Genomic DNA, 24,018 nt, shown 5'->3' with positions numbered 1-24,018 from the left:
ATGTATTTCTTATATAAATAAAAAAAAATTTCAAACTTTATAAACAAGTAGAGTAGTGGAGAAAAAAAGTGTGTAGTTAATTCCGATTGTCAAGGAAAGTCTTTATGGAGGGAGAGATGCTTAAGCCACTTCTTGAGAGAGCAGGAAATGTTCATTAAGCCAACTGAGTTAGGGTGGGAAGGGGATATGTGTGGAAAAGAGAAGAGGGAAGCAGAAAGACAGCAGCCATAGAGAGTGGAAACATCTTGGTGTGGTCTGGAGGACCCCAAGCAGTCCTTTCACTGCGTGAGCGTAAGGGGTGAGGTGGGTTGAGGGGGAAGAGAAGGTTGGAGGGGTGGGAAGAGCCGCGGAGGCCAAATGGAGTTGTGCTTCATCCTGGTGACAAAGGAGAGCCAAGGAAAGGTTTTAAATACAGGAGTCATGTGACAATTTTGCATTTTAGGTGGACTGAAGGCCCATGAGGGCAGGAGAAGGAAGGCCTATCACAGGGCTGTTCTATGGTCCAGATGAAAGAAGATGTGGGGGTTCGGGGAAATGAAAGGAGGGAGGGATTCCCGAGATGTTTGGAGATAGAAGCAGAAATGGATTTACTGTGAAACTAGTGAAATGTAAGCTTCAGGCCCATCATTTACACCCTTCCAAGACCCCGGGTGGGGTCAGAGCACTGTGTTCACGTGGTCATATATTTTTGTAAAATTTGCAAAAGAAAGATATGTTAACTGCACTTAGTTAAGACGATTATCTCTTTCCACTCCAACTTTCCCTCCAACATATTTCTTCTTCTGTTAGTGGCACTGGGGTGACCATGGGCATTTTTGAGAGAGAGCGAAGGGGAGTTAAGTTGGTATACAATTAGTTTGGGAGTATAGAGTTGTTTTTGCCAGGATCCTGCTGTAGGAATGGCTTCTAGGATTGTCCCAACACCCACTAGACCAACTCACCTGGCATGGCAACGAGAAGGTGCAGGGCAGAGGTGATGGTGATAGGAATGTGTCCCACAGTGCCAGCACCAGGAGGAAGCGGGCAGTGGAAGTTTGAAATATACAGAGTCAAAGCTAGTCGGTGGCTGATTCTTCCAACCATTAGCTATGTAAAAGTGGGGGATTTGGTTCTCACAGAAGCCTAGTCAAAAAGGCAGTTCTCACTGTCTGGCATGTATCTGACATTGCAGCTGATACAGCTATACATACACAGACTTTTTGATGGGAATCATACAGAATAGAATTGACGAGAACTCCTGTGTTTCTAGGGAGTGAGCAGCAGGTATATCTCTGTAGAATTACGTGATTGATGTATCTCAACTATCAGTAATAAAATAGTTTCAAACAAAGAAAACATTGAATGATCTTTCTTATCTCTGTAAAAATAACTGTCAAAAGCACTGTTGTAGGAAGAGGTGGTCAAAGAGTACACAGCCAAAAAACATATGAAATAAAAGCATATGGAGTATTTTAGCCATTGATGAAAAAAAAAAGGCATGCCATTTTCTGAATTTTCGTCGTATTTGTGGTGTTTTGTTAAGATTTATTTTCTTATATTTAATTTTTAATTTTAACATCTAAATTTAATTATTTTTCTTAAAGAGGGTGCCCTAAGTGGTATCAGTTTCAGGCCCCACAAAACCCAGATCAGCCCTGGTGTAAGAACCATAGCCTTAGAGATTGATTGGGTGTGGGGCTGGCAGAAAATGCCCCCATGCTTTCTGCTGGGATGGCTCGACAGCTGTTGGCACCAGACTATGGGACAGTGGAGTGTGTTTGGGTGGATGATGAACTCAGTGCTGCTCATGCTGAGGCTGAGGTGTCCATGGGCTATCCCAGGAGAGAGGCCCAGGGGAAAGGTTTTGGTGGAGAAAGACTAGATGGAAAGATTCAGAATGGAGGAGCAGGGCCAAGGATGGAGTACGGAGCTCAGGGCAGGAACAACTAGGAGGCAGTCAGAGCTGCAGAGATCAGAGAGGCAGAGAGAGGCAGACAGACAGAGAGCGAGACAGAACAAGAACAGGTATAGAACCAGTCACTTCAATTTCTCAGCCTCTATTCCAGAACCTTCTATGGTCCAGATAGAGTCACTCACTGGCATCTTGCCATGAGTACCTTCTTTTCTTTTTCTGTCTCCTTTCCCCCCACTTTTTGCCTTTTTCTTTTTCCTTTCTCCTTTTTCAGGGTCAATTCTATACATAGGAGCGAGAGGATAATAACCTAATATAATGTGATTAAGGTTCTTCCCCAAATCTCTTCCCCACTTCTAGAGCCATAGAACCTAAAATCCCACCATTCAGTATTTGTCCTCTGTGTCAATGCATCTTCCGTACTTTTCCTTTTAACATGAAATCACCTTAGTAGAGGTAGTATGAATACCCAGTTTGACTGGCTGTCCTTGTCTTTCCTCTCTGACAGGGGAGACAAAAGCCTGAGGGGTGGAAGTCTGGATGGAGGATTAAGTTTTTTTTTGGATTAGGCTGTAGAGCCCAGAGCTTCACCTGGTTTGCCTGCCCCTCGGGGAATCCTGGGCACCAGGGAGACAGCTCCGGGAAATGGATAGATGGGGCTATGGAAGGGAAGTTGCTGAAAACAACACTTGACACGTTGTCTTGGGCAGGCCTTCGTCTTAGATGTATCTGTTCTTGTTTTTTTTTCTTCCTTATCAGGAGTCCAACAAATGACCTGGGAAACAAGTTCAGATCTTCTGACCCTGAACTGTAATCCATCTAAAAATGGTACCTAATTAGCTAGTAGGAGTTTCATACACTGCTGGCAGGTCTATTAATTGCAAGGCTATTTTGTAATATGTGTTGTCGGGGAAGAGGGAGAATCTCTCTCAGCCCTTTCCCTTCAGGTTCTTCTGGCTGGCCAAATAATTAAAAGACAGGTTAGCAGGAGAAAATAATACCAAGTTTAATAACATGTATACATGGGAGAAACCATGGAAACTGAGTTTCTCAACATGATAGCAGAGATTCTCATCTTAAATACTGTGTTCAGCCAAAGACAAAGGACAATGTTGGGGATGGGGGGAGTCAGTTACGGGAGATTACCAGAAAAGCACAGTAAACAAGAGTAAGGTTATTATGCAGATTTAAGGCCTCACCTTCCTCATTGATAAGTTTCTAGAAATGAGGTCATCCGCCCTCTTCCCAATACAGAGAGGGAGATACCTTTACAAATGGAGATTTGCCTTATAAATGTAAATGTTTGTCTGGCAACTCCTAGCAGGGCCACCTAGAGAATGTGGCTGGGAAGAGACAGAATTTTTGATAAGAGGGGCCCGTTGGTGCCTTTCCTATTGTAACATCTATTTTACATTATATTACAGCCATCAGATAGTAACTCCTTCCTGGAACAGGTCTTCTATGTTAAATTCTTCAGGCAGTTTGGGGAAGGTCAAATGTCCGTCAGAGAAAATAATCAAAGTAAAGAGAAATATTTCAGGGCGGCCAAATCTTGATCTCCCACAGTGTTAGATACCTTGAAAATGTGTATATTCCTTTTGATTAGCAATTGTATTCCTAGGAATTAAAGCTAATGCCATAATCAGACAAATGCAGAAATATGTGGGTACAACAATTGCTATGGACTAAATTATGTCCCCCAAATTCATATGTTGAGCCCTAACCCACGATGTGACTGTATCTGGAGATAGGGTCTTTAAGAGGTAATTAAGGTTAAATGAGGTCATAAGCGTGGGGCACTAATACAATAGGACTGTGATCTTACAAGAAGAGGAAAAGAGGGACTTCTCTCTCTCTCCACCGTGTGAGGACACAGGGAGAAGGCGGCCATCTACAAGCCAGCAACAGTCTTCGCCAGTAACCAAATTGGCTGGCACCTTGATCTTGGACTTTCCAGCCTCTAGAACTATGAGAAATAAATTTCTGTTGTTGAAGCCACCCAGTCTGTGGTATTTTGTTATGGCAGGCTGAGCAGACTAATACAATGATATTTATAACAATGTTGTTTACACATATGGAATAATTGTAAACAAAGAGTAATAGATACATCAGCTATGGTATATTTCTACAATGGAATACTATGCATATTTAATATGATGATGTAGATGCATATTTATTGTCAGGGAAAGAGGTTTATGATGTTCTTAAGTGAAAAAGCAGGTTAGAGTGTGATTTCATGCACATAAATACGTATATGTGTACATACTTGCATTAAAAAATGTGAGAAAGAAACCTACGTGTATTAGTCAGTGTTCTCCAGAGACACAGAACCAATAGGACATATAGAGATATATACATAAGAGGGGATTTTTTAATAGGAATTGTCTTGCATGGTTATGAAGGCTCAGAAATCCCACAATCTGCCGTCTGCAAGCTGGAGAATTGGGAAAGCTGGTGGTGTAATTCAGTCTGAGTCCAAAGGCCTGAGAACTAGGAGGCCACTGGTGTTAAGTCCCGGAGTCCGAAGGCCCGAAAACCAGAAGCTCCGATGTCCAAGAGCAGAAGATGGATGTCCCAGCTCAAGAAGAGACAGAGAATTCGCCCTTCCTTCGCCTTTTTGCTCCAGTTGAGCCCTCAACGGATTGGACGATGCCCACCTGCACTGGTGAGGGCGATGTTCTTTACTGAATCAAATGCTAATCTCTTCCAGAGACACTCTCACAGACACACCAGAAATAATGTTTTACCAGCTATCTGGGTGTCCCTTCGTCCAGTGAAGTGGACACATAAAATTAACCATCACAATATGCCAGGGCCGGCCCCGTGGCTTAGCGGTTAAGTGTGTGCACTCCGCTGCTGGCGGCCCGGGGTTCGGATCCCGGGCGTGCACCGACACACCGCTTCTCCGGCCATGCTGAGGCTGCGTCCCATATACAGCAACTAGAAGGAAGTGCAACTATGACATACAACTATCTACTGGGGCTTTGGGGGGAAAAAAAAAAACAATACGCCAAAATATTAACAGAGTTATCTCTGTGTGGATGGTTGGATAACAGGGAGTCTTTTTCTTCTATGTGCTTTTCAATTGATTCTAGACTTTACTATCACCTGTGAGCAAGAATCATAAAAATACTAAAGGTTGTAAAGTTAGGTAGCTGACTATTAGGTGCCAGCTACCTGCTCATCTCGACTACAGTGTCATTGACGGTTGAACAACAGGACTAGAATTAAGAAAGCAATTTTCTCATTCTGAAAAAAAGGTACAACAGGAGGCTGGCCCTGTGGCGTAGTGGTTAAGTCCGGTGTGCTGTGCTTCGGCGGCAGCTGGGGTTCACAGGTTTGGATCTCGGGCACAGACCTACACCACTTGTCAGCCATACGGAGGCAGCGACCCACATACAAAATAGAAGAAGACTGGCACAGATGTTAGCTCATGGCAAATCTTCCTCACCCCCCCAAAAAAAGAAAAAGGTATAACAAATGACAAATTTAAAAAACTGACAAATACCAAAAACATCAAAAAAATTAAGAAAAATACCATATTTCCTGACATACCTCCATAATACTTTTTTCTGCATACTCTTTGCTCTCTTCATAAGACAATGATTCTGTAATATCATTTTTCTATAAATAGACTAGAAAGATAATTCAGTCTTTCCATGTGGTGAATGAAAATTTGATTAAAAAAATAGTCAGATAATTTCTCTTAGCCTCACAATGCATTATTGGTAATGTCATGTAATTTTTTAGAATTGTTGTCAGATTTGGGAAAACCTGTACGTTTTTTAACGGGTAAGTTGTAATATTTCAGGGCAGTCATGTTCTCTTTTCCAGTGATTCATCTTAAATATTCTTAGAATTGATGACACTCATTAACCAATTTGTTAACCAACTTGTTACCAATGTCCTCATTGTAGTAGCATATTATCCTCACCAATGCCAATATTTCAGATGTGAGCAGCAAGAATTGTGTTTTTCCATTGTGTTTATATAATCCACTCTGCCTCATTACTGGATCATCAGACAGTACAAGAACCTGTTCATTGCTTCTATTTGTTTTTCTTCTGAATGAATTATTGCTTCTAATATAATCCAAAATTTGTTTTTACAATTTGCTATTGATGTCAGAAAATTTTCTATTGATTTTAATTACTTATCTTTATCTCTTTTTTACATTTCATTAATTTTATATATTTTTCTCAGTTTTTTAAATACACAGATAAGTTGAGAGCTGGCAATTTGCTTACTGAGGTCAGAAAATTTCGATTGATTTTAATTGCTTATCTTTATCTCTTTTTTACATTTCATTAATTTTATACATTGTTCCCAGTTTTTTTAATACACAAATAAATTTAGAGCTGGCAAAGGATGGTGCCCTTCATATAAGAACAAATCAGGAGTCTGTACTTTTTAACTTTGATTGAAAATGTTCCACAACATATTTCCAAATAGCAGATAAAATGCCATATTCAAGCTTTATTAAATATGCCACTCCCATTAACAACAACAACAACAAACTCCTTATGGTACATTTATAATTGTATAAGCTGTCTTGTTGACTTCATTCTTGGCAGGAGGGGACACTGTTTTGATGAGACATAACAAGAACTGAATCCTTTGCTTATAATTTTACATGTGCGACGATCTGAAGAATTTTCAGAGATTAGCTTCCAGGGCCGTATACTTCAAACATTGCTTCTCTTCTGCCACCCACATAGATTTGGTGGCTGGCAGTGTAGGAATGTTCATGTCTCAGTACAATGTACCTTGTCAGGTGAGTTAGCACAGTGGACAGTAGGAATATTCCTGGAAGCCATATAACTAGCAGTAATATGACTCTAGACAGAAATGATTACAAACCACATACATATATCCCAATATATAATATATCTCTGAACAAACCTTCCTTCCCAAGGTCCCCCAAATGCCCACAGCCACTTCAACATCACCAGACATGAAGGGACTGGGGGGAAGTCGCGGTGAAAAGAGACAGTGGTCTTAACCATTTACGCTTAAAATATCCCACTTTTGCAAATTTTATTACAACCTATCACCACGTGAACTCTTTGCTAGGGCCCCTCTAGGCCTTGGAAGGGGTCGGTGCAAGTGAGGGGCCTCGAGGCTTCTGATCATTGACTTCCTGGCAAATTTGCCTCAGCCTCTATCGCTGTCAACATCTTCCAAACCCTCACTCCTGTTTCTTCCTCACCCTTTCAGTCTGTCCTTTACACAGTGCCCAAAGTGATCCTGTAAAAACTTAAGTCAGGTCACGTCACACCTCTGCTCAAAAGCCTGCAATGTTCTCCCATCTCACTTTGAGTAAAAGCCAATAATAGTTCAGATGGCTCTGCAGGACCTGGCCCTTTGCCTTCTGATCTCACCTCTAGGTATCCAGCCCTTCTTCACTCCGCTCCAGCCATATGAGTCTCCTGCAGTTTTTGGAGTGGCTAGGCACACTCCCCTGGGGCTCTTGCATTTGCTGTTCTTGCAGCCTGGACCATTGCTCCTGGACTGTTCACATGACTCCCTCTCTCACCTCCTTCAGGTAAAGCTTGCTTGACCTCCCTATTTAAAATTGCACTCTGCTTTCCCCTCTACTACTCTCTATTTCTCGCCCCTGCTTTATATTTCTCCATATCATCATCTAAATACTTTTGCCTATCGTCTGTCTCCCTCCTCTAGAATGTGAGCTCCAGGAGGTGCGGATCTGCAGCATCCCAGTGCCTAGAACAGTGCCTGAGACAATGCCAGACTGTAGCAAACGCAGGGGTCTCTGCCTTAAACTTTCCTTTCTCTAGCCCCAGCAGAAGCCCACAGGACCACCTCCTGAGAAAGAGCAGTATAAGTGCCCTTCCTGGAAGGCCAGTTTCCCTAAAAGAAAAAAATAAAGGTGAAATAGCGGCAAGGTTTCTAGCATTTGAGCAACACGTTTTTATAAATAACCGTCTTCTTGTGAAGTGAATCATCAGAGGATTTGATCACTGAGCTATAAACCTCCTACACCTCCTCTCCCTGCCTCCAAAGATGTAATCCAGGGTCATTGCGGTAGTAATAGGAAATTGCCAAATCCTCTAATATAATTTCTCTTCCCAGTTCAAAGGAAAAAAATACAAATAAAAAGATAAGTAGAAGAAGAAAAGAAGACATTTGGAATGTTTGTTCTTGCTTATCTTTTCTTCATTTTCATTTTTCTTCCTCCTTTGACTTAAGGAGAATAAAATGAGCCAGCAAATATTACAAAAAAGTAGAAAACAGGCTGTTATTAGAGCATCCTACTTGGTCAGAGAGGTGCTGGCATTCTGGTGTGACAAACGAGCTCAGTGCCAGGGAAGGCAATATCACTTGTAAATATAAAATGTTTTAACATTATAAAACAATTTTTCAAAAAGTTTAAAAAGACAAGCAAAAGTAATTACTTATAATCCCACCACCAAGACAAAGAAGCTAGCCCTTTTGTGGATTCTTTTCCAATTTTTTCTCATATGCACACACTTTTTCATTGTGGTATAAAAAACACAACATAAAATTTACCATCTTAACCATTTTTAAGTGTGCAGTACAGTAATGTTATGCACAAATTTTTATACATGTTATACTTGTACTTTTTGTATCCTGATTTTTTTCTCACTTTGCTTCATATTAAATAAATCTTCCATGTGGCAAATTTGTCTGCCATATAATTTTAAAGATTCATAATATTCTACCCCATGGCTATAACATATTTTATTTAGCCATTCACCTATAATTGGAAATTTATGTTGCTTAAAATTTTTCACTCAAAAATATTATTATGAACTTTTAATGCATACAGTATTTTTTTCTCTTTAGTATTTTCAATGATCTTCCTAGGATGACTTTCTGGAAGTTTTCTAGGGAAAACTCAGTAAAACGTGATTAGTCTTGCATGGTTCTTGAAAGTTACAATAAAATTGCTTTCCATTAGGTTTGTACCAACTTACAATGATGCCAGTGAAATATGAGAGTATTAATTTCACCATACTCTCACCAGCATTTGATACAACTTTTTATTTTGCTAATTTAATATTTTAAAACGTTTCTTATTTTAATATGTATTTTTCCTCTATTTATTTTCCTTGATTATTTCCTCTGTTGGGAAATGCCAGTTCATGTCACTTGTTCAGTTTACCTTTGGGAGATTGTCTCAATATTTTTCTTATTCCTTTTCATGGGCTTATATATAATAGAGATTTTAACTCTTTGTCGTATTTACTGTGAATATTTTTCCCAATCTATACATTTTTAATTTCTGGTCATACTGTCATCTAAAACAATTTAAGATTCTTTTTAAATTCAGATCTTTCCAATGTGATTTCTTCTATGACATGCCATCTTAGAAAATTCTATCCATTTTGTCTTATCCCCGGGCTTGAATAAAGGATTTAATTCTGCTTTATCTCCCTAATTTTATTTTCTATGTCTAATTATTTAATCCATTCACTTTGATGTATGCTATGTAGGTCAAACTGATCTGTTCCTTAAATGGTAACTAGCTAACCAAGGCTCTTCCTTTAAATATATTTGAAGAAACCCTTGAATAACTAAGACAGTAGGCCAATGCCTATATGAAGAGTTCTTGTGTGTTGGGGCGAGGGTTCAGGCTCCCTGAGGAGTGAGGTGGAAGGTACAGCCCCAGAGGACTTGGAATGCGGTGTGGCTCAGTGAGAACAGGAAAGTAGCAATAACCAAAATGCGGTGTGGGAGTGCACCTAAATGTCCGCTGTGTTTTTACCTTGCCCTTTCCACTCATAAACAACATTGCAGAGGGAAAGCACTTCTGAAAATTCAAGACTACCTGACCCAGAGGTCTCTCTATCTTGTTAAGAGTCCTGTTAAGTTTCCAAGAATGAGGGCTATCAGTCGACCTGCTGCAATAAATTTACTGAGCACTTGTGTGTGGAGCGCTGTGCTGGGCACATAGGGGTGCCTGCGTGGCCCCGCGGGCAACCAAGAGTTATGTTGAGTGATGAAAAGGACAAGAGAGATGAGAAGAGAAATCTAGGCAGATAACCGAGTGTAGAGATAGCTCCGCTGTGCAGCGTTGGCGGCGTGGGGTACGGCACTGTCGCTTAAAGTGCTGCGCCCACCCTCTGTCCTCCGGCTGCCTAGAACCTGCACTCTCCTCTCGGTTGTCTGGCTGAAGCCCCTGCTCACACAGACAAGAATCTCCACTTGCTTTCCTGCCCTCTGCCCGGCAGCCAAGTTCACGCAAGCTGCTTTTCAAAGGTTTTGCTAGGGTCTTAAATCTTGGCAGAGAGCCACGTGCACTAGACTGGGAGTCCGAAGTGCCCGAGCCGCATCCCCGCTGCTGCCCGCGAGCCTGAAGTCTTAAGCGACCGCACTCGAAAGGCACGTCTGATCTCCTGGTCTTGGTTCTCACCCTCCCACCCAGGTTCGCGGTTATCTTTCTTTGCCCGTGTTCACAGTATGCAGACCACAAACCCGTAACCGCTCGTTGCTTCTTTGCTGGGACCACGTAACAATACTGCTTGACTTTGCATCTTGTAACTGACAGGTAGGTGGACAGGAAAGCGCAGTCCCTTCAACCCGTCCCCAGTTTGGCGTGAAGTCACGCATCTGCCACTTGAATCTTGAAAAACAGAAAGGATCTGGCCCCTTTAACATTAGCATGGCGAGTCCAGATTCCCGAACCCGTCAATAGTGACTTGCACCGTGGCAGATTCGCTCTCAGGGAAGCCCGGTCACTGTTTCTCTCCCGGACAACCTCCTCCTCCCCACCCTCCACCGAGGGAATTCACCCTGGGGGCCCCAGGGTGCTCCCACCTTGCTCCCTCCCACAGCCCCGCGGGACTGGTGAAGGCAGAGCAGGTGCTCCCCGCAGAAAGGCCCCGGGGCGCCCGTGGCTCTCAGGGTGCGCAGTGGGACTCGGTAAAGCCGGCTGCCCCCTGCCCTGGCCTGAGCCTCCCGGGCGGGAAGACCGAGGGCCTCGGAAGGAGTGAGAGTGGCGCCGGGATGACTGATCCGCGCGGAGAAAGTCCCCCGAAACTGTGACCCCTGCGCTGGGGGGAGGCGGGGCTGATGCTCAGGAAGATGCCGTGATGGGACCGGGGGAAAAACCACCAACCCCAAACCACCCACTTGTGTTTCTCAAGCTGAGTTCTCCGAGAGCGGCTGAAAGACCCCAAAAGTTGCGCCGCGCCTCCCGGACCTGCGCCCGCCCCAGCGTCGCCTCTTGTGGGTGGGCTTCACGTTGCCTCCAGGGTTTCGGAGCCACCACGTGACTTCCACGAAGAGAGGGGCCCCAGCGGAAAGCCGCGACAGGGGTGGGATTTGGGACCCCGAAGTGCGGCGAAAGGGCGGGGAGAGGAGGAAATGAGGCGGAGGTGGGAGAAGGAGGGGGCGGGGCAGACTTGGGGACGGGAAGGACGGCGGGCCGGGACCGGGGGGTGGGGAAACCCGGGCGACGCGCAGCGGCCGCGCGAGCCGGGAGAGCGGGAAGCCCGGGGGCGGGGCGGAGGGCCGGCGGCCAGCAGGTGCGGGGGCGCGAGGATGCGGGTGGCGGGCGAGCGCCGGTAGGCAGCGCCCCGCGTGCAGGGCGCGGCGGGCCGCGCGGCCGCTCCTCCGCGAGGCTGCGCGGCGGGGCGGGCCGGGCCGGAGGAGCGCCCGGCATGTCGCAAGGGCCCCCGGCCGCCGGCAGCGTCCTGCAGAGGAGCGTCGCGGCACCCGGGAACCAGCCGCAGCCGCAGGTAGTGAACTAGAAGCCCCAGGAGGACCGCAGGGATGAGAGGGTGGGGGTGCCGGGGGGCGCGAGGAGCTGGGCGCTGGGTTCCCGGGTGGTGATTGCTGAGTGCCGGGGTGGAGGGCGCTGCGGGAGCCAGAGACCAGAGGGAGTGGGGGCCCGAAGGCGGTCCAGGAGCCCGGGCGTGCGTCTCTGCCGGTCCGACCCGGGCGCACGCACAGTGCCCGCGGCGTCCGGGATGGTGAACCAGCTCCTGCGCCCGGGGACGAGGAGAGACCGGAGGGCGCCGACGCCTGGCGGGGCCGGGCCCGGTCCACGCTCCCCGGCACGTGTTGTCCGCGTTGCCCCGGGTGTCTCGCCATCCTTGCGCCGCCGCCTGCTGCCATCCCACCGTCGGCGCGCGTGGCCCTTCCGGCCGCTCCGAGGCGGGGGGGCCAGGGCGCGGAGAGGGGAAATTCAGCCCGAAGGAGCGGCTGGTGCCCAGGCGCTCCCGACATCTACCCTCCTCCGACTGCCGGCCGAATGGGGAACTCGGGAGCGATCAGCCTGGGGGTGCGGGGTGGGGGCCCGCAGTTGGCAGATTCCACCCCTCCGCTGGTGGAAACCCCTCGCCCGCATCCAGTCCCGCGCTGTCCCGGCAACATTTCCAACTGCGTACTCTGAGACAATGTTGCCCGCAGGAACGGCCGTCCGAGAACTTCCCGCTCAGGTTCTTCAGGACTGAGTCTTTTCGTCGTTATGCCCCTCTTCCCAGTTCGGTGCCTGGCCCGTAGTGTCATCGGGTGACGCTAGAGAGTCACACGGATCGGAGTTTGGGCCTCGAATTTGCCACACACAGACTGAGTAGCCTTAGGCAACTTGCTTAACTTCTCCAAGCCTCAGTTTCCCTACCTGTAAAATGCATATAATAATCTCAACCTCTCATGATTTTTATGAGAACTAATTGAGATATGGTTAATAATATGTTAATCCCCACTTCCTGTCTTGATTAAACGTTTCTGCTGGGCTGTCGGGGGGACCATGTGATAGGTGATCAATCCAGTTTAGCGTCAGCTCCCAGAGGGCAGCATGCAGCCTGCTTCGTTGTGCCCTGTGACTTTCTGATTATGAACAGAGAGGCATGATTTGGTGACAGGCACTGTGGGGGACTGGTTAAAAAGTAGCAGCAACCTCAACAGACGTTATTGAGGGCACACAGGGTGCTAGGAGCTAGGATGAATTCGCCTTTTCTCTTCTGCCAGCCCCAAGCATTAGGCTTTTAGAATGATGGCTGCAGAGATTACTGACTGTTTGTTCAGGGCGTGGATCTCCCGTGCCCAGGACAGTCCCCTGGCACATGGCAGGAACTCAGTTAATACTTATTGAAAGAATGAATGAATCACACAATAAATGAGAAAACTGAAAATTCAGAGAATTTAAGCCATGTCCCCAAGGCCAAGTTGACAGTAAGAGACAAAACCAGAAGCATGCATTTCTACACTAAAGTTCTGTCCTCGACACCACATTTCCCCTCTGTGGTCTTCTTCTGGTTGTGTTTACCAAGACCTCTTTGCCTCTAAAAGACTATGTTTTAACACCTTGTCTGTTTCCTTGAACACTGTCTCCAGGCCTCTTCTATGTGTTATATTATTTCTGTATATGGTATTCATTCTCCTTTTATCGCTTTATATTCTTGGATATGCTGAAAATTCTTTACCGGGCTGTAACTCGGGGAGATGATATTTGTCCCTCTTGTTTGGAATATGAGACTAGATAAAATGATAACTGAAAATATCCATTGTTTTATGTTATCTGATTTGCTTTCCATTAATATTAATAATTGAGTGGCTTTCCTGTGTTTGTATCCCACTAACCTCTGGGCTTTTAAACTCTTTAAAGGTAGTATTTCTACCCCCCACTCCTTAGTATCTTCTCACAGGGTTCTGGAAGCAAATACTGCTTTACTTCTCCATGTTTTCTATAACTGAATGGAGTGTTTTTACCATGGTAGGTGCATTTTTCTGCCGGCCTGTTTCAGGATAACTCTTGAAGGATTTGACTAGGTTTGGTTAAATCTCTTATATAGCCAAGAACTTTCAAGACACATCATAAATGTGCTTTCTGATTTGCTCTGACCTGTGAAAGAAAATGTTAGTCAAGCGTTGTTCAAATGAGCATATTGCCTGTAGTGTTTCAGATCATTTGAGGTGTTGATAGAGTGATGGGGTTGCAATTAGTTGTGTGTCATCACGATTTGCACACCATATCAAGAGTACCTGTTTGTGTATGGTAATAGAAGGCCTGGCACATAACAAGTTCCACATCGCAGATGCCTTCTGCCTTTCCCCTTCTCAGATGAACAACGTTGACACCACAACTCTTCCAGGCTCACGCCCTGTGGGGTAGAGGTTTATGAACGTTGGTTTGGAGTCCAACAGACCTGAGTTCCACTTCCCATTCACCCACTTACTAGCTGTGATACCTGGAGTAAGTTCCTAACGTCTCTGAGTTTCTTATTCCTCATCTTTTAAATGGCGGTCACACCACACACTCTCAAGGTGGTCATGGGGATTAACAGCTGAGCACAGCCATGGCACATGGTGAATGCTCCATAACAAGGGGCTCCTGTTCTCCTACTGGTGTAGCAACGAGCACCTGTGACTGCAAATAAGATGGTGAAGCTCGATGAGCAACGCTGAGTGAAGAGAGGGCAGAGAAGGGTGAGGCGAGGGTCCTCAGCGTCACACCTGACCAAACACTTTCCCCCAGAGCCCTGAGGATGATGACAGGAAGGTCCGAAGGAGAGAAAAAAACCGAGTTGCTGCTCAGAGAAGTCGGAAGAAGCAGACCCAGAAGGCCGACAAACTCCACGAGGTGAGACTGTAGTTGGGGCAGAGCCACGTTAGGGCCACGGAGAGGAGCTGTCCTCCGCCCTGCACTGTGGTGGTGGCCCTGAGGTCACGTCCTGCTCGTCACCAATTCAGCCGCATGCACATCTGATTCTGCTGCATGCTTCCAGCCCAGTGTTCTGATTCTTCACTCACTGGCATCTTCATTTCTCCCTCACCCACTGGTTGCATCTCACACTCAAGTTTCTTTCATTATAAATCAAAACAAAATGAGATCTCCTCTTGATCCTGATTCCCTTTCAAGCTAGTGTCTCATTTCTTTTCTTTTCATCCCTCAATTTTCTGCTCCTTAAAAAGAGACCTGCTGTCTCCATGTCCTCAGTTCCTGTTTATTCCCTAATCCTCTGTGATTTCATTTCTGCTCCCCTCTCCCCACCCAGCGCGCGCGCGCGCACACACACACACGCACACACACACACTCTTCCTGCAGAGGCTGCACCCACTGAGGCCACTAGTGCCCTGGCACTGCCTTCTTTCTAGTCTTGTCATGCTTGACCTTGCTGAAACATTTGACACCATTGACCCTCCCCTTCTTGAAACCTGCTTTCAAGGTCCTTAGCTTCTAAAAGACCACATTTCCTACTTCCCCTGACCTTCTTAACCACTTTTTTTCTCAGTTTCTTTGTTAGATTTTCTAACTGTCTGTTTTCTTAAATGGTGGTGGTGACCAGGGTTTCAGACTCTGCTGTTTTTTCTTCTCACCCAGAAAGATTTAATCTATTAATCTGTTCTCCCGATATCAGCTGCCAACACTGATTACTGTCAGGTAGACATTGATTATTCCAGGCAAGACTTCTGTCCTGGGCCCTAGACCCCATATCTCCAATGTCTGCTTAGATGTCTCCAAATGGGTCTGCTGCAGGTTCCTTGGATGCAGCAGAGTCATAATGGAGTGTCTGTTTACGCTGAGACTTTCTCTTCTCACTGTCTTCAAATTGTAGTTAATGGAGCTAGACGTCTTTCTCATCACCCAAATCAGGAACCTGGGATTTATCCTAAAATCTTCCATTTCTCTCAGCCCCTATGCATAATCCCACATAATCGCACAGCCAGGACCTGGGAACTGCCCCATATCAGGACCTGGCGTTGAAGGCATCCGAGGATCTGTCCAAGGAATTGGTGACAGTCCTGTGCTCTTGTCTTTGCACAGGGTTGGTGTGAATAATTAAGGATTTTAATTTAGCTCTCTCCTGCCATGCTTTCTTGTTGTAGATTGTCTCAGCAGGGCCACTCTGGGGGAGTTGACAGCGTAGGAGATTCTGAGGTGTTATGAGGGGGAATGACAATCTCTGAAAACCCTTTAACAATAAACAGAGAACAGATATGCGATGCACAAACTCTGGGGAGAGGTGACCCACTGATAAAAATTCATAGCATGGCATAAATTATAAATGTCAGTTTCTTTCCTAGAAGTAGGAAGGCTGGGCCGTAGAAAGAAACTATGGTCTTCAGACTAGGGTCAGGGACGGTCCTTCTTAGCCTTTATTTGTTTTGTAAAATTTCCACAGAAGAATGGGGATGCCCTCTGCCTCCTCTCTTCCTTCCCCCTTGCTCCTGGAGCAATCCTGGTTCTTGCTTCACGTTACCAAATAACTCCCGAGGGAACTTGCTACTCACAGTGCATGGCCCTGTGTTCAAACCACATGTGCCAGCTGGACAGCCTGGGCCCTTCCTCTCATGAAGCTTCTAGTCCCAGCCAGGTGCATTAACATCAAAAAACACTAGAAGACGCTTCGTTGTAAGTCCCAAGTGATTATGTGTGTAGCGGTGACTAAATGACTTGGATAGGATATTTCATGGAGCAAGGTCGACTAGATTCATTCCACAAATATTTATTAAGCACTCCTATGGGCAAGGCATTGCCCTTAGGTCACAAAGAGAGGAGTAAGCTCTCATTCCTGTCTTTGCGAAGCACAGGAGTTCCCAAGGAAGATATATTCATTTCCTATGGCTGCTGTAACAAATCACGATAAATTTGGTGGCTTAACAGCAACACAAATTTATTATCATACGGTTTGGAGGTCAGGTGTCTGAAATGGGTCTCACTGGGCTCAAATCAAGGTGTTGACAGGGTTGCATTCCTTCTGGAGGCTCTGAGAAGAATCTGTTTTCTTGCTTTTTCCAGCCTCTAGAGGCTTCCGTGTTCCTTGGCTTGTGGTCCTCTCCCATCTTCAAAGCCAGCAATGGCCGGCTGACACTGTTTCCCTTGTCACATATCCTTCTCTGTCTACTGACTCCTTGTTTTACTTATAAGGACCCTCGTGATTACATTGGGCTCACCTGCATAATCCAGGATAATCTCCCCGTTTTAAGGTTCCTCACTTAATCGCATCCGCAGAGTCCCTTTTGCCATGTAAGGTAACGTATTCACGGGTTCCAGAGATTGGATCTAGACGTCTTTGGGGACCATTATTCCGCCTACCACAGATGGTCACATAAATACTTTACTACAGTGTCAAAAAAAATAAGTCTCTCTCAATTTCTGTCATGGTTGGATTTGATAATCAAATGAACCAGGTGCCTGGGAAACTTAGGGGTGGTGCCACATTTACTTCTGCCTACTCCCTCTTAGAACCGTGGGTGAGAGGCCGTTCTATAGGGTTCCTAACCTGTTCTGCTATCTGTAGACATGACTAATTATGCCAAGTGCCCTCTCCAGAAATGGGGCTGATTGATGTGAAACCCAGTTCCTCCAGGGAAGAACACCCCTTCTCCTCTTTCTCTGTGGAGGTGGGAGAGTGGATCAAGATCATGCACCACTGGCAGATCACCTCAGCAAGGCCAGTTTTGTTGAGAAACACAGTGTCAAGGAGGCCGGGACAGTGGCTCCATCCATATACAGACCCCAAAGCTGTAGCCCACACCTTTGCTGTCACGAGCTACACACAAGTGTCATTGGTCACAAGATGGTGTGAGGGAGCAGGTGGCTGGCTTAGGAACATGGAAATACATGTAGCAGATGAGGAACGTCATCTCTGGACTGAAGGGCACCACGTGTATAATCCCTCCCCTGTTAATTCCTTGGCTCCTTCCAGAAGGGCATCATAGTTATAGGGATCTATGCTCTGTATGGCCAACACAGTGAAAAAAAAAAAGTAAATGTAGTAAAAAAAAAAAAATGACTCTTTTTTAAACTTTGAAAAATATCTCCATATTGACAGTGGGTGTCTGGTTAAAAAATATGGTGAGGGGAGCTGGCCCGGTGGCATAGTGGTTAAGTTCATGCACTCTGCTTTGGCAGTCCAGGGTTTGCAGGTTTGGACCCCAGGCGTGGACCTACGCACCGCTTATCAAGCCGTGCTGTGGCAGGCGTCCCACATATAAAATAAAGGAAGATGGGCACAGATGTTAGCCCAGGGCCAATCTTCCTCAGCAAAAAGAGGAGTATTCGCAGCAGATGTTAGCTCAGGGCTAATCTTCCCCACACACACAAAAAAGTACCGTGAAGAATAATTTTACTGTGCTCTAGTGAGTTGAAGGTAGGGTGCCTAGCACACTGTTATGGGTCACGGCAGAAAGCCCCTTGGGGCCCCTGGGGCTCCAAGGCCACATCTAGGGTGGGGAAAGTGAGAGCCCGACACAGTGCGTAGAAACTTTCCCCTCAAACCTGGAATGAGGCCAGCTAATTGGGAGACACCAAGGGGTGCAGCAAAAGGCCACCTGGTAGCCGTGACTGCCTGCTGCTCCCTCGGGAGAGCAGGGTTAGCCCATCAAAAGAGCTTTGAGTGAAGCCTCTATCGCATAAACTCCTCTGTCCCATACTGTGGGGTAGCATTGCTAAATATCTCAAAGTAACTCAAGATCTTTATTTGCCTTTCTTGAATACCATGAAGGGAAATATGTAGGGCAAGATGTTTAAAATTCCCACCTTTCTGTCCTGCCCACCTCGCTCACTCACCCCAACTATTATTGAGCCTCTCTCACTTCCAACACCCTGAAAAACCTTCTCCTGTGCCAGCTCTTGTGTTTCTCGGCTGCCTCCCTTCCCTCCCAGTTCTCCATGTCCAGAGCCAGAGGCCTGTCCATCAAGGCAGGACCTCCTTGGAGGGCAGGGCTGGGGAAGGGCCTGAGCTGGCCAAACCAGAGAGAGACTGGGGTCGCTCTTCAGTCTGAATTTCCCCTCAGGGTAGTGGTTGTTAGAAGTAGGACTGCAGTGATGAGAAGCGGTTCCTAATGAGTATCTGTGTACCTCGGTGTTCACGGTGGCTTTTCAAATCATCCCTTCAAGGCGCTTACACCTCTCATGGGGATTTCGACCCCTATTCATCTCTGAACATTAGGCACACGCCTGAGTCCACGTTCACAAATGAGAACCCAAGTGAATAGTCCAGGTCTCTAGACAAGCTGAACAGTGGCTCAGAAGTGGGTCAGACTGGTTTGAGCCAGGCACACCAAGGTGTAAGACTGAGAAAGAATTTTGAGTCAGAAAAGGAAAGCAGCGATGCCATCCTCAGGAGCCCCAAATGTCACAAACTGACAAAATTCTTGGGCAACATGATTGTGGTATGTGTTGCCATGGTTTTTTCAGATATTGCATATTCTAAGAGAATGCCTCATGTCAGTCCCCACTTGGTTTAGAAACTGATGATGACACTAATTTGTACAGCCCTTGCTGGTGACACAATTTTTCTGCTGGGAAGTATATTAGCTTAAAGCTTGGAAATAGACTTATTGTAAAATCCTGAGCTCTTGCTACCCTTGACTGCTGGTAACCACCATGGGGAAATTTGGTCCCAGGCACTGCCAAGCAAAAGCAGAATTGCTGTCATCGCATGAGAGTTCAGTTGACCTTGAAATCAGCAATCACGTCCCAAGTCTGCGTGACCTTGGAAAAGTTACCATACCTCTCAGAGTTTGTTTTCTCACTGGTGGAATGTGGTCTGTGTGTGACTGTGACCTCTGATGGCCTTTGCCTCCCTCTCATTTCCTTACGCGCTTCGTTGTCACACCTGGTCCCGGGTACCCACATTAGCTTCTTTACCAGTCTTTGATCCTTTCTTCTGCCTCAAAGGCATCCGGGACCCCGAATCCTCCCAGACAGCCCCACATTCCTCGATCAACCTCTGGTAGATGCCTGGAGCAGGGTTTCTCAACTTCGGTGTTATTGACATTGGGGGCCGGATAATTCCTTGTGGGGCCTGTCCTGTGCACTGTAGGATGCTGAGCAGCACCCCTGGCCTCTATCCACTAGATGCAGTGGCACCACCTTTCACAGTTGTGACAACCCCAACTGTCTCCAGACACTCTAGATGTCTCCCGGGGACTGCCAAATCACCCCAGTTGAGAATCACTGTCCTAGACGGTGTACTTTCTGAGGCAGATCTGGGATTTGCAGTGATTGCACCGCCTCTAATTTTTAGGTCTCTGTTTTGTGACTGTGTCCTGGCAAATACCCTGGGCAGGCAGCACGGTAACCTCAAAGCCTCCTGGGGGAGAGGATTCAAAACTCAGCAAAATTTGGGCTAAACTGATCATCTCTTCAGAAATCACAAAGGGTCTAATGTGCTCTGATTATTTTCCACGGGTGTTGAGTCCAGGTCATTTCTTCTCGGTGTGGGGGGTCTTCCCCTTCCCGCTCTGCTCCCTCTCAGTGCTCTCTCACCTCCGCTTCCTCTCTTCCCGGCTCCTCTTTGTGTTGTTGTTGAACTGGTCTCACCTGAGGGCCATTTTGACTTCTCTCCTTTTGATTCCTCAGCTTGATAAAAGTCCCTCAGCAGATTTATGAGTCAAACTTAAATTCCAGGAGAGAAAGTCCCTGCAGAGAAGGCAGACAAGGGGCCTTCTGGGTGGCCTGTGACGGCAGCTATGAAGCCCCTCTGAGCTGGGGTTTGGGGAAGGCGATGGTCCCTCAGGAAGGCCTGAGGCGGCGCAACCCCTGGTGACTTCAAGAGATAAAGCTCAGAAGCTCACAGCATCTTGCCACACCGTTCAGTAAATACAGAAAGGCAGTCTGGAATATTCTGCCACAGGAAGCGAGTTTCCTATTCTTTGGAATCTAATTAAAATGTTAGCTCATTGGAACCATTCAAATCTATTCTCCATCTTACTTGGAGGTGAAGAGCATTTCTAGCTGCAGGGTGGAGAGTGTGTGTGTGTGTGTGTTTGTGTGTGTGTGTGTGTGTGTGTGTATGCACTCTACACAGAACTACAGCCTCTCTCACTCCTCTCCTATGATACCTAGGCCTCCATCCCCATCCTCCCATCCAGACCCTCCCCTTGCCCGTGGAGGGCTTGTCGCTGGTTTGTATTCTGACTCTAGGGCTAGAGCTTGTCAGAGGCGAGAGGAGAGCGTGAGGAGTTGGGGGTGGTAGGCATGGAGGAGGGCTGAAGGCAGAATGGGGCCACGTAGTCCTGAAGCCAAACGGACCCAGGACAGCCTGCGGGGAGAAGTGTGAGGCCTGCTGCCTTGGAGAGTATTCCAGACCACCCTGAGAGCCTGCCTGGGAAAGGCAGAGGCAGAGGAATAGCTCAAATGGCCTCTGCATGCAGCCCCTCTGGATCCCTTGTTCTGAGAGAGAGGAAGGTTCCTGGAGCGGGAGGAGGGAAGGAAGTGGGTAAGAGATGGAGATGGAGGACTAAGGCTGAGGGTCACTGAGCACGTAGATGCTGGCACTGGGACCTGTCAGGCAGGGGTACAGGAGAGGGTAGCAGAGGCCCCTATGTCCTATATATTTCTGATCTTTGGGGAGAGATCTTATTTAACATAAGTAAGATTGAATATGATACAAGACTGAACAGCACACACAATGAGAGATGTGGTTCTATTAGGTGCTGTGATGAGGGAAGCCTTCCTGGAGGTGGTGGGCTTGAGCTGGGGCCACACAGAAAAAGAGGAAGGCAGTCCAGTTGAGGAGAACCCACATTAGCACAGGGGCAGAGTTGAGAATTTGTGTGTGCCTCAGGGCCTGTAAGAAGATCAGACTTTTAATGATATTTCTTAAACAATAGCAGTAAGAAGAAAGATGTGATGGATAAATCCATCACAAGATTGGGCCCCCAATTCAGGAAATGCATGGGTGTGCATGGTACAACAAAGCCTAACCATATGAATCAACCTAGAAATTATTGAAAACAACATTTCAGCAAGATTTAAATGAGATTGTCAGCCTTAAAAGGGTCTCTATTGGCATGCCATAGGGCTCTGCTGTTGGCCGAGTATTGTAGAACTTATTAATGACTTGGATGAAGAGAAGGAAGACCGGTTTATCAAGTTAGTGGACAGCTGATAGCTGTGTGGTATCACTAATCCATGAGCTGACACAATCAAGATTCAAAAAGATTTTGCTAGGCTGGAAGATGCCCAAGAGAACAGGGTGAAATTCAGTAGCGGTGGATGTAAAGCCCGCCCTTGGGCTCCAAAACCTCAATCATCCAAGTATAGACGGTGAAGCAGCAGGTGCAGATGAAGCTTGCACTTCTCTGCCAGCTCAGGGAAAATCCCCAGAGCAAGGTGGCTGTGGGCTTGGGTCTAGCCCAGAGCAGACCATCTCTACACATCTGCCCTCTGCATGGTCAGGCGATCCCTGGAATCATGCACTGCGTTTTGGGAGCAATATGTTTTCAGAGCTCCTGGCAAATTGGCGTGTGTGTTGGGGATGGCCTGCAGGAGGGCAAAGGGACCGAAGGTCCTAAAACCCAAGGGACTCAGAGGACCTGAGACAGTTGAGCTCAGAGGACACCTAAGGGGAAGTGGTATGGAGCTGTCTCTTAATGTTTCAAGAACTGTGATGTTGAAAAAGTTTTGAATTTACTCTATGTGGTTCCATAAGGTGGAACCAAGCCCAATAGGTGGGTTTGAAAGAGAGAGAAATTTTGGATCAGTACAAAGAGGAGCTTTCTAATGGAGCAGCTCAGAAATGGCAAGGACCGTCCTTTGAAGGAGAGTGTGCCCAGCACCCTCTGTAATTCACCCTCTGCCCAGCACGGAGCTAGAATTACAGAGGGAAGTTTTCTACATTGCATGGGTTGGACTAAGGGCTCTCTATGATCCCCTCCAGTTGTAAGCCTCTGTGAACTCTGATGTGGTAGAAACTTAACAAATGACTGTTGGAGCAAAGCCAAGGCGAGGGGTATTTTCATTCATTTACTCAGCACTCCAGAAACATTTGTTATATTCTAGGCACTGTTCCAGGAGCTGGGGCTATGACAGTGAACCCAACAGAGACCTTTAGAAAGCAGATCAGCAGTGAGGGGAGGAAAGGCTGACTGCAAAGGAACGTGAGGGAACTTTTCAGAGTGATGGAAATGTTCTATGTCTTGATCAATATAGCTGTTTACACTTGTCGAAACTCACTGAATTATACACTTAAAATAGATATTATATGTAAATTACACCTCAATAAAGTTGATTCGAAAATCAAAGCCCTGCCCTCATGAACCTCTCATCCTGGTGGGAGGAGAGAGACATTAAACAAATGAATACATATGAGTGGTGGAGGGGGACATGGTTAACGAGAAAGGTTTCCTGGGAAGGAGGTGAGCATCCTGGCGTGGGTTAGATCTGCCAGGAGGACAGAGGAAGAGAATGTGGTTTCAGAGACGATTTTGTCCGTTCTCTGCCTTCCGCAGGAATATGAGTGCCTGGAGCAAGAAAACACAGTGCTGCGGAGAGAGATCGGGAAGCTGACAGAGGAGCTGAAGCACCTGAGCGAGGCCCTCAAGGAGCATGAGAAGATGTGCCCGCTGCTGCTGTGCCCCATGAACTTTGTGCCCGTGCCGCGGCCGGACCCTGTGGCTGGCTGCCTGCCCCGATGAAGCCCAAGGACCATCCTCCTCTGCCGGGTGAGGAGCCTTGGTCTTTTTTACACCTGGGAGGAGGGCTCTATCCGCATCTTGTGTACACAGGGACCTGTGGCCAGGCCACCTCCTCGGAGCTCCGGCCGTGTCCTCAGCAGACTGGGCTCAGCCAGACACTCCCACAGGCACCTGACTCTCAGAGCCTCGAGTGGATCCAGGCAGGGAGAGCACCCTCAGGAGTCACTTTTTATCCACTTTGGCAGCTAGTAGGTTCCGCTGTTATGCAGAATCATTTCCTCTGGAATTTGGGTAATAAAGATGATTATCATCTCTCCTTTTGCCAGGTTCTTGGAATTTAGAGACACAATACATTTCCTCTTCCTGAAGAGGTCATCTTCTGTTGTTTTGCGTCTTGTGGGTCTTGCATCCCCCTTCTGGTCATCTCGCCTACAGCCACATCCATGCTAGATGGAGGAGGCACCTTTGGGGGCTGCAGAGTCAAGGCCCATGGGACTTCCCTGCCACCCAAGCTGGGTCACGACGGGGCGTGCTGGGTGTGACTCGTGCTTGTCTTATGCTTTGCGTAGCCCTCCGTCTTGGTCAGTTCTCCCACCCATGCTGGACCGTCACGGAGGATTTTCTATTCCAGGCTGGTTTTCCCAGCTGCTCTGTATACTCCTGGGTCACCTCCCATTCCATAAATAGGCATAGGATCAGGGGACAAATTTACTTTATATTAGTCTGATTCCCAATTGAATGGGGAAATCTGTCTCTTTTAAACAACC

The 24,018-nt window shown here is 46.8% G+C and overlaps 1 protein-coding gene across 2 annotated transcripts; it reads left to right on the top strand.

Annotated features, from left to right (window-relative positions):
- Positions 1–11,468: 11,468 nt before the first annotated feature.
- Positions 11,469–23,567, top strand: BATF3 (basic leucine zipper ATF-like transcription factor 3). Of its 2 annotated transcripts, none has more exons than XM_058539818.1 (3): positions 11,469–11,616; positions 14,358–14,462; positions 23,066–23,567. In XM_058539818.1, the coding sequence occupies exons 1-3, from the start codon at positions 11,539–11,541 to the stop codon at positions 23,249–23,251; spliced, it is 369 nt and encodes a 122-aa protein (XP_058395801.1). In that variant the 5' UTR covers positions 11,469–11,538; the 3' UTR covers positions 23,252–23,567. The 2 variants fall into 2 exon arrangements, with proteins under 2 accessions (XP_058395801.1, XP_058395802.1); XM_058539819.1 differs by lacking the exon at positions 11,469–11,616 and adding an exon at positions 12,196–14,075.
- The last annotated feature ends 451 nt before the right edge of the window (positions 23,568–24,018 follow it).

The sequence above is a fragment of the Diceros bicornis genome, chromosome 4 (genome assembly GCF_020826845.1).
Source record: "Diceros bicornis minor isolate mBicDic1 chromosome 4, mDicBic1.mat.cur, whole genome shotgun sequence".
In the NCBI taxonomy this organism is placed as follows: Eukaryota; Metazoa; Chordata; class Mammalia; order Perissodactyla; family Rhinocerotidae; genus Diceros; species Diceros bicornis.
This window is presented reverse-complemented; position numbering and strand designations above follow the sequence as displayed.

Bases quoted from the DNA above. Each gene is read 5' to 3' on its own strand.
- BATF3 (XM_058539818.1), top strand. From the start codon at position 11,539: ATGTCGCAAGGGCCCCCGGCCGCCGGCAGCGTCCTGCAGAGGAGCGTC. The intron at 11,617-14,357 runs GTAGTGAACTAG...ACTTTCCCCCAG, and splicing joins GGAACCAGCCGCAGCCGCAG to AGCCCTGAGGATGATGACAG. The intron at 14,463-23,065 runs GTGAGACTGTAG...TGCCTTCCGCAG, and splicing joins AGGCCGACAAACTCCACGAG to GAATATGAGTGCCTGGAGCA.